The 13,106-nt window shown below is 39.1% G+C and overlaps 1 protein-coding gene across 3 annotated transcripts in view; it reads right to left on the reverse strand.

Annotated features, from left to right (window-relative positions):
• Nucleotides 1-13,106, reverse strand: part of LOC120369847 (complement factor H-like) — a 47,933-nt gene that overhangs the window by 5,990 nt on the left and 28,837 nt on the right. For all 3 annotated transcript variants that reach the window (XM_039483555.1, XM_039483553.1, XM_039483554.1), the window contains 4 exons: nucleotides 12,136-12,345; nucleotides 9,382-9,558; nucleotides 7,701-7,877; nucleotides 5,730-5,906 (listed from right to left, as the gene is read on the reverse strand). In XM_039483555.1, coding sequence (XP_039339489.1) covers nucleotides 5,730-5,906; nucleotides 7,701-7,877; nucleotides 9,382-9,558; nucleotides 12,136-12,345 — 741 coding nt within the window. The remainder of the gene's footprint in view (nucleotides 1-5,729; nucleotides 5,907-7,700; nucleotides 7,878-9,381; nucleotides 9,559-12,135; nucleotides 12,346-13,106) is intronic.

Consider the following 13,106-nt stretch of genomic DNA (forward strand, 5'->3'; position numbering starts at 1 on the left):
AAGGAAGAAACACTGACTAGATAAGAAAATGAGCAGTGAGAGTTCAACAAAGAAATTAAACAAAAGAGAAAAATAAGAAAAGAAAAGATGCCAAGGAGAAAAACCATTTGTACCAATAAGAAGTGATGTAATCATGGATGGAGTTAATGCTTCGCTCTCTGGAAAAGCCCTTGGGCTCGATAGATTAATAATGGATTATAAATATATAGGAAAGAGCAGCACCACTCGTCATTTGATAGTTACTCTCAGTAACTATCAAATGATATTTATTTGATTAGTAAAATAGCCCAGAGTGGCTAATGGGGCTGCAAAGGATTGTTTCTGCATGGGGAAGTCATCAGCTGAAAAAGGCAGTGTCTGGAGGGATTGTGTTGGGGCAGAGGTGACCTGCAGCATGTAGCCCTAGCCAATTCTGAGCTGTGGAGTTGTCCCTTGTGAGTTTTCAACCATCATCAGCCTCAGAACCAGGCTCAAAGCCACTTTTCCCCCTCCCAGCCTCAGCTGTGCTTAGCTTATATTCGGCCCAGCTGAGGAACTGGCCCACATTTGGAGCCATGTGTAGCCTTTCCAAACTAAGGAGTATTCTGGAAGCTACTGTGCCCTAGGGAGAGAACACCTCCTGAGCTCAATGATGCACCGGGGGTCTGTGCATGCCACACGACCCCTAAGGAAAGAGGGGGCAGTGTTGCCAACTCTCATGATTTTGTCATGAGTTACATGGTATTTCGTGTGGGGTTTTTTTTTGGTTTTGTTTTTTAATTCCAGCTCCTGGGGTCATATGATGTGAGAATTTCAGTTGTCATTAAAAAATAAAAAGATGCGAAATCCCATGGTTGTGGAGGAGCACTTGAAAACATGGCCCAGAGGATTCAAAACACAGAAGACAAACACAAAGACCCCAGATTTATTATTTTTAAATATGTTATCATTGTTTAGTGAATCCAATGAGTTGAGCAGGCCTAATTCATAAATTACTGAATGCTTGAGGTTGGCAATACAAGGAGAGTGTTCTCCCTTTTGTTGCTGGCCAGATTCTCTAGCCAGCGTGAGCCAAGGCCCCTCCCCTTTCCAGAAAGAACTAAAGGGCAACAGACTGTACTGAGAGCAGGGACTGCAATATACGATTGTTTCACCCTGCCCTCCCCCAAAAAATTAACAGAAATACCCAAGGTTTATTTTATAGTCAAAAGAACAGGAGAATTAAAATATTATATTTGTGAAAAATGTGTGTGTTGAGAGAAAAGATCTTTCTGCTGAAAAAAATTAGTTGGAAATGTTTCTGTCTGCTCTAGTTATTAGTAAAGGAAGATTCATAAGCTCTTTGAGGCAGAGGCAGTCACTTTATGCATATGGCTACAGTGCCTAGCACAATGGGTCCCTAATACTACTATTTTGGGGAAGTTCTATGGCCTGTGTTATACAGTAGGTCACACTAGATTATCACATCGTATCCTTCTGGCCTTGGACTCTAAGAATTTTCCTGCCCAAATAAGCAGCACTCCACAAAATAAGACTGGTTTTCTCTATCTGATGTCTTTCTAAGGCACCTATAATTGTTCCATAAACCAAACACCAAGGTTAAAAGGTTTGGATAGCTATGGTTTCCTAAAATCAAATGCAGTCTATAGCACTTTAAATGTTGGGGCAATGTTTAATTTAAAGAAGCTATTTTTTTCCTGAGTTTAAAAATTAACTTACACTTTTAAATGACCTTTTAAATTTTGTTTATATTTCATCCATTTAACTTTTCATTTAATTTTTATTAAAAAAGTCATAATTACTTAAAATGGTTTATAGTCATAGTATGATTTTGACTTTTTTTTAATAGTTTGTTTATATACATTATACCATTCCAATCGTAATGAGACAAGTGGCAGTTGAACAAGAAGGTCTTACTCCTTTTCAAGACTACATTGCTTCTGTCACAGAGAGATTATAATGAGGAGTCCTTGTGGCACCTTGGAGATTAACAAATTTATTTGGGTATAAGCTTTTGTGGGATATAACCCACTTCATGCCCACAAAAGCTTATGCCCAAATAAGTTTGTTTGTCTCTAAGATACCACAAGGATTCCGTGTTGTTTTTGCTGATACAGACTAACACGGCTACTGCTGTGAAACTAGAGAGATTATAGAATATATTCTATTTCTTTAACTGCATTACCACCTCCAGCTTCAAATTACAATTTCATAGTATTTTTTTCCTGCAAATAAAAGGTAAATAGCAACACCATAAGCACACTCACACTATTGCCACAACATTAAAAATAATCATTTTAATGAGCAGAGAATGTTAAACTTTACACTAAGAGTTCGATAACTTTCTAGCTAATGGAAGAGGAACCATATAACTTTTTTCTGATCTTTTGTTTCTAAACAAAGCAATGAAATGTACAGCTTTTGGGTTTCCCAGAGGCTCTAGTTGGATGGGTGAGCTACCTGTCTCCCCAGCTACTTGGGCTGATAATAAGTTTGAACTTATTTTAAATTTTGTTGATGGAAGAATGCTGAGTAATTTGTGGTTGGTAGGGTTCTCTCTCAATTAGCTATGTTTATAGTATTTTTATGCTGAAGTTTCCATAAATTGGTGACATAATATCATCTTCAGAATTTTCATACAGATAAAACTAGGCCAGCTTCCTCAAAAGTGGTCTCATGTATCTGGATTTTTGATATTGTTGGGGTCAGTCACAGACATTGATTTCTGTGTTATGGAAAACACCAAATATTTTTAAAATTGCTAATTTGGAGGGGCTTTTCCAAGTTGATACTCATTAAAGATGACCTAATTCAAAGCTGACTGCACCAAGTTGCAAGGTAGGCCTCTCACTATGAGGGGGGAGGTACATCAAGGCTGAGTAAGCAACTTTCAAACTATAGGAATCAAGCATAAGGCTGAGCTCCCTTGCCTTTTCAATCAACAAGACAATCTAGAGGGAAGACAGACATTCTGGAATTGTTGCAACTGGGCCACCTTGGGGAGAGGAACTCACATCATCAGCAAACAGGCTACAACTGTCTTTGGCTAGTCTTTCTGTAGCTGAAGGTCCACTAGTGAGAAGTGCTATGCCAGCAACACCTTGACTGCAGTTCCAATTCCTACTCAGAGTCCAGAAGACAGAGCTGAAGAGTTTGCAAACTCTGTTATTTGAGATATCTGATTTTTCCTTTTTCTATTTTTATTAGTTGTGAGTCATCCCAGCTGTTTAATGTTATTTAATTTTAGAGTGTGAAATTGTGGTTGTGTGCATGCTAACGTAGAACACTACCCATAAGGTCTTCATGGGGAAAGCACCAGAAGGAAATTTCCCTAGGTTAACACAGCCCTAAATAATGTCTCATAGAACTTATTCATTAGAGAGTGTGTTCTGCATTCTGTGTTTAAAAGTCCTGAGAGATTTGATGATGTCATTTATGATAACTTGTATGGTAACTTCTGATAAGTAGTCAAACTTCTCCTTATCAAGAGTGTTCTGTTAAAGTCTGAATTATAATATCTCCGTCGCTGTGAGAGGAAAGTATTAACCACTACACTAGATGGAGGAAGCTTTGTAATTGGCTCTGGGATTGTGATTCAGACATTATCTTAATACTGAAACCAAACTATCTCTTTAACCAGTGCAAAGTTATACATTTAATTGACTTTGGTAAAATTCCTTACTTAGGATTTACAACAAAATGGAAAGCCACCTCCTCAGACTCCTTCTTAGAATTTATGATTTTTTTGCATTAATTTGATGGTTTGACTCATTTGATTATTTAATTTCAATCCAATATTGAGACTAATTTGTTTTCTTGAATTTACAAGAATCTAATAAAAATAAAATTAATGTAACACTTTACTTTTAGGTTTAGTTTAATGAAATAGCAACTTAGCTTTTATGATATGTTTTCTTGGTTTTATTTTAATTTAATAGTTTTAGTAACATTTATCAAATCAATAGTCACATTTCTTTCAGTAAGCAACATGGGTTCAGAAACTTTGAAGGGATAGGGTGGATATTGGCCAGTCAACCTAGAAGCCTGATGAGCTGTCCCTAAATAAGTCTCTCGGTCTCACAGTCTATACAGTGCCCTAACCAGTAGAATTATCCAGAAAGAAATAGGCGTGTGTTTTCTTCTTCCTTAAAACCATTATTAATATTATTGGACCTTTGGAAGACTTGTGAGACCAAATGGTAATGACTAAAGTTGAAAAAGCTGTCATCCCTGTGCAAAAGGGGGGGAAATTATCTTTGGGATGGTAAAATGGGAATGTTTGTTAAAAATTAAAAAAATAAAAGCTTTAAAACTTCCTCAGAAGGTCTGAGGTAGAATGGTGAACTGGAACGGCTTAAGAACTAATGCCAGGATACTCAGATAGGGAAGTTGAGGGCAGTATACGGCAACTGTTATGCTGGTAATTTAAAGGCTGAAAGCTACAGGCATTCTGAATCCAGATGCTGAAACCATTAAACCTCATGTGCTGAGACTGAACCTGGGAAGATTGTGTATGGGTAAACCAAGTGTGAAACCTGAATTCTTTTATATTCTTTCCCAGTTTTGGGAAGGATGTAAAGTTATATTATAGAAAGAGATCACTTGTGACTGTTTTATTAAACCTAGACCCATCAATTGAGAGATTCCCGTGACAGGTCCTATGCTGTTTCAATGGGAGGCAAGAAATTGAGCTCAGGGAATTGTTCAAAAAATATTTTATTAAGTAGGGTTCTCCCTTCCCACAAAGAGGTTTGGCTTAATGACTCACCTCCCACTCTGAGGCTTGCCTATGGCTCTCTCAAGGAATATTTTGGGCTCGAGATGAACTCTCCAGAAGCCTGATGTCTTCGGATTGTCTTGCCTAAAATGGGAGGTCCCAATGTTCTACCCCTTTCTGACACATGAGGTTTACTTGGGTCTGCATTTCCTCTGAAGGCTTGAGCCTGGAATATCATGGGAGACCTCTAGCAGACCTTTGACAAGTGGCAGGAGTGGGAAAGGGTCTGGGCAAAAATGCCCCTTAGCCCACTACTTGGTGGTAGCACTGTGTATATTGTGTCTAATGCTGCCTTTCTGTATGAGGTGGAGGCACTGCAATCTTCAATCTGCTGCACTGTCTTTCTGGTGTTGCTATTTTGAAGATAGGGGCATGGGAGTGGGAACTACTTGCCACTGGAGCTGGCTTTTCAAATTCCACCAGCCCCTTTCTCCATCTTATGGTGGGGACAGAGGTGACTGCACCTGGGCTGCTGAAATGCTTCCTGCATGCTGGAATCAGAGCTGAATTCTCCTTGCCTGGCTTCTTTGTTTCATGCCTGGATAGGCATCAAGGTGACCCCCACCCAGACTGGGGTGTGAGATGGAAACTCCATTCTGTTCATCGAGAACACAGAGCTTCCCAACAAGTTACTCAAAAAGGGGAGTGGGAGGAAGCAGGAGGCACAGAACTTCTTTTGCCTTTAGCTTCACTTTCCCACTGAAGACTGTAGGGACCTGTCATTGCAGCACTTCAGAAGAGGAAGAAGTACTGAGGGGGAAAACTCCAACAAACAAGCTGAAGCAACCATCATAATGGATCTGTGGCCCTTAGCATGAAGAAGAATATATTTCTTTTTCTGGTGCATGTTTTGCAAGTCACATAATATAAGAAGAAAGATACAGAGAAGTAAAAGCTTCTTAGTATGAATGCAGCTTTTGATTCCAACAGTATCTTCATTTTTAGGATATGTATAAATAATAAAATAAAATACCTCTGCATTCTGGTGGTTCTGACCATTTTTTCTTCTGACAGGTCACTGTCTGTGATCCAATGAGGCTCAGCCCTTGTTGACATCGATAGCGCACTGTCTCACCAGGCAAATACCTTTGGTTTCCATACCCTAGAATCTGAGCATTAGTAACTGCAGGTGGAGGTCCACACATCATATCTGAAAAAATATATGGACACATTTACAGTCACTGACACATTTCCAAGAAATACTTCAGTTGACTCAAATCTTTAATGACATGTCATTAGCTGTATATCTTTTCTGTTCAGATCCTCCAGCCAAGGTATGCAACTTATCCTGTTTAGTTTATCAGAACCTTTTTAATTGCAGAGAACCAATTGACAAAACTTTTTAACTTCAGAGATTAATATAATTCATCTGAAATACCCTGGGTCTTTGGAAAATAGATCCTATCAAACTAAACAGATATATTCTTGATGCAATTACAAGTTTTGTTAAGTGATGATGTAACAGACTTAGACTTCTGTAAAACATTTGACATGACACTGATTAAAAAACTAGAATACAAAATTAAACATGGCATACATTAAATTGATTAAAAACTGGCTAACTGATCGGTCTCAAAATGTAACTGTAACAAGGAATCATCATCAAGCAAGTGTGTCCCTACTAGAATCCTGTAGGGATCAGTCCTGGGCCTTATGTTATTTAACATTTTTATCAATGACCAGTTTTATCTGTGCTTGAGTCAACTGCAGCCCTAGTCAAAGAGAATATCAAAGAGAATATTGCTGACAGAAATGGGGTGGGATTTCAATGGACACCAGAACTTCCCTCCACATCCTTCAAAAAAAGATGAACAAGAGAGACTTCTGAATTCTTTTGCATTATTGAGGGGTTGAAAACATAAGAACGTAAGAAACAGCATACAAGTCTTTTTCCTAACTTCTCCAAATGGAAACCTCTTAAAGTCAGCTTGTTTGGATGCAAATATTTGCAGCACCTTGATTTTACTCATTTCAAAGTTACTTCATTTTACTACACTTCGTTTTTTATTTTTTTTTCCTGTCCTATTTTTAAGAAGACACCAGTTGCAGACTCCCTCACTTACAGATGTCCATATGGACTATGACTGGAATGAAGGAGATACTGGTCTACACTACGGGGGGAAATCGATCTAAGATACGCAACTTCAGCAATGTGAATAACGTAGCTGAAGTCGAAGAATCTTAGATCGAATTACCTACCGTCCTCACAGCGCGGGATCGATGTCTGTGGCTCCCCATGTCAACTCCGCTACCGCCGTTCGGGTTAGTGGAGTTCCGGAGTCGACAGGAGCACGTTTGTTGATCAATATATCGCGTCTAGATGAGACGCGATATATCGATCCCCGAGAAATCGATTGCTACCCGCCGATACGGCGGGTAGTGAAGACGTAGCCACTGATTTTACCCACACTTGGCTAAAATAATAAAATAATAATAAGGGAGTTAAGAGTAGGGCTGCAGCACCCCTCTCTTTGAACTGTCCATTGAGCTGGCCCCATACGGTGCTGGTGGAGTACTGAATATTGTACCCATTTTAATGGCCAGATTCTGCCAAGCCCTAATACAGGTGCTTACTTGTGGCAAGGGTGCAAGAAGCCTTCCCCCACTTTTGAATAGCTTACAAAGGGGCCAGGGACAATTTCAATCCCTATGCTCAGATGCATGTAAGGCCTGCTTTCTCTCTACTAGTGGTACATGGTTCTAAAAGGGGTAAGGAGGCAGGGCCACTGGTCCATCTTTCTACACACTAGCCAATAGAGCTGACAAGCCGTGGAGTGGGGAAAATGAGCTGCAACCAAGGAAGGTACTAGAGACATTCATTCAGACTCTGCTTGCCAAGGATGTTTCAGAAAAGATTCTGCAACCTCCTCACCTTACTTGACACCCATATACTGGGCAGGTACAATCTAGCATTAATTGTTTTAATAAAAATTAAAACCTCTACCTTCGCAAGTTGGAGGTTGTGACCATTCCTTATTTATACAGGTGACATCATTTGGTCCATGACTTTCAAAACCTTCATGACACTGATACTGCACTCTTTCAGCAGGCCAATACCTTCTGTCTCTATGGTCTATGATCTCAGCATTGGCAACTGCAGGTGGATCGCCACATGTTGCATCTGAAAAGGGAGATTTATCAAAGTGAAACACTTTTGTGAAGTATCTTATACTTTATGGCCCATAAAAGAAAACTCCAGGCACTCTCATAACAAAGGTAATGAAACAAATCTGTAAAAGTTAGATGAGAGCATTTATTCTGTATTCCCTATTCAGGCAAAAAAAGTCACAGGCTTCAGCACTGGACTCTATATTGTGACAAATAAGTAAACTGAAATACGTTAAAAACAACCTGCAGAACTTTTTGATAGTTTTAAAAATGCATTTAAGTTCTCTTTGTAGAAGCTGGGAGGAAAAATTGCTTTCCTATTCTGTCCTTTTCCATTTGACAAACAAACAACAAATCTTCTTGCAGCTTCTTCCATATTTGAAATGATCAGCATTTGTGTATCAGCCTCCCCAGTGAATGAAGCAAAGCCCTGGAACAGAGTTTGGTGTTAACTTTCTGCTCCCTCTGTTGCCTCTGCAGCAGCAGAGGACAAAACAGTCAAGTATCCTAAAGTATTTATCAAGTCTATCAGTATACCTATCTGACTCAACAAAAGGCACGTGGCACTGTGGGTAGCCAATCCCAGTGTATTCTGCACTGCCTTCAGGTGCACCTTGAGGGAAATTGTCACTATGTATTGTGCAGCAATCACTGTATATTTAGGGATACTCATACACCTCTCAGGAAATTGTGGGTACTTGATCCCCAGATTTCCACAATTTCCTTTGTTCCATCCCATAATATATTGCTTTCAAGTTCCATTTTTGAATTGGCTGCTGCAGTCTCCTTAAAGTATCTATCTACTCCAGCTGTATATCTGACTCATCTCGATAACTGAAATATCCTTTTCTCTGGCCTTGACAAATGTATTCTTGATCTGCTCATATCCATTCAGAATGCTGCTGCAAAGATCATTTTCCAATCCCATCCCTTTGAACATGTCACCCAATCCCTCCACTGGCTCCCCCCTTCTATATTGCACCAAACATCCCATCATCTCTCATTCACTATCAAGCTCTCGATGCTCCTCTACCATCGGCCCATGATGCCAGGTTCCACTGCCCACATGTTCCATTTTCAAACTAGCACCTTCATGCTTTGTCCCATTCTGCCTCTCACAAAGGTGGGAGGCACTCCCCATAAACATTCACAAAGCAACCTAATTATCCACTTTCAAATCCCTCCTTTAAATTCTTCTTTTCCACAATGCCTACAAAAAAAACCTTGACAATGTAGGCCATTGATGTGCTGATACCACAGTCTGTCATACTAGCCAATAGTGTCTTCTTGTCTCCCATCTATTGACTCTTGTATTGTACTTAGATTGTAAGCACATTTATAGAGGGACTGCTTTTTGTTCTGCGTTTGTACAGCATCTAACACATTGGGCCCCTGGTCCATGACTAAGGATCCTATGAACTATACTAATTCAAATAAATAGTAATCATCATCCCCGGGTATCTGAGTGCCTATATTATAATAAGTTCCTGACAATTAGATCAAACCACACACTGTACCTTGGCATTCCGGTAGCTGGGTCCACTGCCCTCTTTTACATGTTACCTCCTGTGGTCCAACAGCAATAAAACCTGGGTGGCACTGATAACGCACTGTTTCACCAGGTTCATAATTAGTCTTTATGCTACCTTCAGCATGAGCATGGGGGACATTAGGTGCCTCTCTGCATGGCATTTCTGAAAAAATAGTCACACAAATTGAAAGTGAGTGAAACCCTCTCACAAATTACCTTCATTCAATAAAGCCTGTTTAACAATGTGCCCAGATACAAAGAGAGAGAAACTTTAAATAAAGGCTTCAAGCAGCACTCAGAAATATGCACTGAGACATGGATGTGCATTGTTACACAATGTGCATTGTTAAATAAAATTGCTCAATACTTGGTTAATTAAATAAACAAATGCTAAATAGATTAGAATTGAGTTTTTGTGGATGTTTAGTTTCTGCCTCAGTCTAATATTAGCATTTCTGGTTGCTTCTTGTCTCCTGGATTTCTCATGCAATGGCCTGTCCTGTGCTAGGCCTTGTCAACACACAGAAGTCATGTCATCGTAACTTCAATTGTTTTTTAAACTGAGTTACTTTAACCCAGTGCAAACTCCTCTGTAGAGACTTATTTTGGTTAAAATATCTCACTTCAGTTTCACTTAAATCTGTTGTGACTAAACTGAATCTGGTTTAAACTGAAAAACTTTTTTAGACACCATCACCGTAGTATCTGAGTGACTGACAATGTTTAATGTATTTACTCTCCTGACACACCTGTGAGGTATCTAAGTGCTATTATCCACACTTTACAGGTGAGAATTTGAGGCCCAGAGAGAAAAAAAGTGATGTGCTCAAAGTCACACAGGAAGTCTGTGGTGGAGCAAGGAACTGAACGTGGGACATAAGCGAGTCCACAGACTGATACACCAGTTTAACTAAATTTGTTTTAAATCACAATTCTAGATAAACTTGGGCAACTGCTGCATGTACACAAGCCCTTATTAATGCTATAGAGATGAAAAGATAGAACCTATCATAATAGCATCAGACCATCTCACAAGCTTTAATTAATTTATCTCCACAGTGTCCTCTGAGGTAAATAAGTATTATCCCTTTGCAGAAGGTAAACTGAGGCCCTGGAGGATTAAGTGATTTGCCCAAGATCACAAGGAAATTTGTTTTAGAGTGAGGAACAGATGCCAGATATCTGAAGTCTCAGTCAAGTGCCTTAGCCACAGGACTAGAAAGCCCAGTGATATTCCAAGGACTGTGTGATTATTATAGCTCATGACTGTGGGTTGGGCAGCTATTGCGGGAATTTGCACTCACTATTATGTGGACTGGCTTAATACATTTTTTTGTAAAGCCCTGGTTGTAACACCTGTAAAAGTTGCATTGCATAGAGGGAAATGTTACTTCTACACTGGTATTCCTCATCAGCATGCGGCTATGTTTTTGAAAATTAAGTATCACTGGAAATTGTCTATTTATTACATATAGGGAAATCCTGGAATCTGTTGTCAGCTTATGCCAGGACTGGTTAGAATGTGATCCTTAACCTGACTTATTTGTCACATGCAAGTTATGCGTGCTATAAGTACAAAATGGTAGGTTCTTTTTCCCCTGTGAATAAAGAGAAGGCTCCTTATTGTTCTGTATTGACAAGATATCAATGCAAGTGCCTTTTCAAGCTGGAAGTGCTAGTTTCTGTGCTATATTGCATCTCACAAAACACCACACATTTTCTAAAAGTGTAAAGAAGCACCTTTCCTTGCTCAAATGCAAGCCTTATTCATGAGCCATCTTAGTTCAAGGCATCTCTGTTTTTGCTGCTAAGATGCAGTACAGGTACAGCACTTTCTGCTTTGGGAAGTAATCGGGATGCTGCAGTAACGCTGGATGTACTAAACTTTTGTGAGCACTTTAGGAATGTACATTGGACAATGACTGATGGAAATGACCCTACTAATTATCAGAAAGTTAGAAAAATCTATTTTCTATTGTAGAATCATAGCAATGAAAGATGGAAAATACCCATCAGGTAACATATTCTCTTTCTCTCCACTAAAACAAGATTATTCAAATATATACGTTCTATTTTCTGTGTCATTATAAAAACTTGTTATAAAAGCTATAAAAGAATTTTTTTGATGGATTGGTTGCATCCAATTACAAGTCTTCAGTCATTGTTTAGTATATTGTTAAGCAAAATAAAATTTACAGTTTTTTAGTTATTTTGACTCTGTGAACAAGCGAATTCCCAGATGATTGCTACCACCTGAACACTGGCTGATGTCTATTGTTTTCTATGGGCATAGCAGGATACCAGGTGTAGAGAAGAACTGACAGTGGAAGAAGCAGGCACCAGTGACTGTTTGGAAGCTGTCAAGAAACATCAGCCCGCTGAGACAGATGTTTCTATGGTCTTCATGGGCCCTGCAGGGCAGAGAGCTGGAAGAGGTCTCCTTTTCTCAGAGAAGTAAAAAAGAGGGAGCAATAACTGGGACAGAAGATAAGTTCCACAAGGCAGTTTTTAAAAACCAAATAATTTTTTTTAAATAAATCCTTCAATCAAAAGTTTGTTTTACAGCAATCTAAACAAATGTAAGAATTCCTGTTCACCGTCATTTAGCCTCCACTTAAAACTCACTGGGCCAAATTCTTTGCTGAACCCATTGGAATTACACTGCCATAGAATTTAGCTCTTTGATTGCTCTACTGAAAAATTATTAATGGAAACGCAAAACAACAGACAGTATAATTACCAATACAAGCAGGCGGTGAGGTCCATTTTTCCATATTACAAGTTATCTCTGATGCGCCTCTTAACATGAAGCCCGCATTACAGCTGTACTTTAATGTCGCACCATTTGGATAAGTCACTGGTCCCGGTTTCTCCATTCTTAAGCTTTGATTTTCTAGACTTAAAATCTCACCATTTTCTATGGGATATGGTTGCAAACATGATTTTTCTTCTGTTTGGAAGAGAAAATTAACAATAAAATGTATGCGTCAAATGCACATGTAATCTAAAACTGAAAGAAAAAAAGGTAAAGCTGAGTGAGTGTAAGTTCTAGTCATTGTTCTTAATGAAGGACTCCTTGTATGGGCTCAAATTAAGAAATGCTACAAACCCACCCTCTGGCCAGCCCCATAATAAACATTTGAAGCTGTTACAGGTGCCACAGGATTCTTTGTTGCTGAAGCTGTTACAGTGTAAGTTAAGTACAGTACAGTCAAACGGAAACACAAGGATTGTCATGCTGAACAAGACCAATGGTCCATCTGGTGCAGTATCTTCTCTCTGACTTTGGCCAGAACTAGATAATTCTGAAGAAGCCATAAAACTGCCATGAAGGAAAATTATACAATAATATGCCCACTGAAAATTTTCCTTTTAACCCCAAGTTAATGAGGATAACAGTGATGAAGTGACTGAATTCCTGCTTCTCTGTATGCTCAAAACAATTTCCATATACCAAAGCTGGGTAATGCTGAAGAGTTTCATTAAAATGAGATTATTCCAGCTTGTTTCTAGCCCCAAATAAGAGATGAACATACACCCACACACTAAGAGGTTCATTAAATCAAGGATTTTTAAGAAAGCTCAGTACTGGCTTAACTCTTCTTTCTTTGAAGTCAATGGGAATTTTACCATTAACTTCAATGGGAGCAGAGTTAGGCCCAGTGTGTATCAGCTCCAACAATATGACAGTTGTTATTACTGAATGTGCTT

The sequence above is a fragment of the Mauremys reevesii genome, linkage group 8 (assembly GCF_016161935.1).
Source record: "Mauremys reevesii isolate NIE-2019 linkage group 8, ASM1616193v1, whole genome shotgun sequence".
Lineage (NCBI taxonomy): Eukaryota > Metazoa > Chordata > Testudines > Geoemydidae > Mauremys > Mauremys reevesii.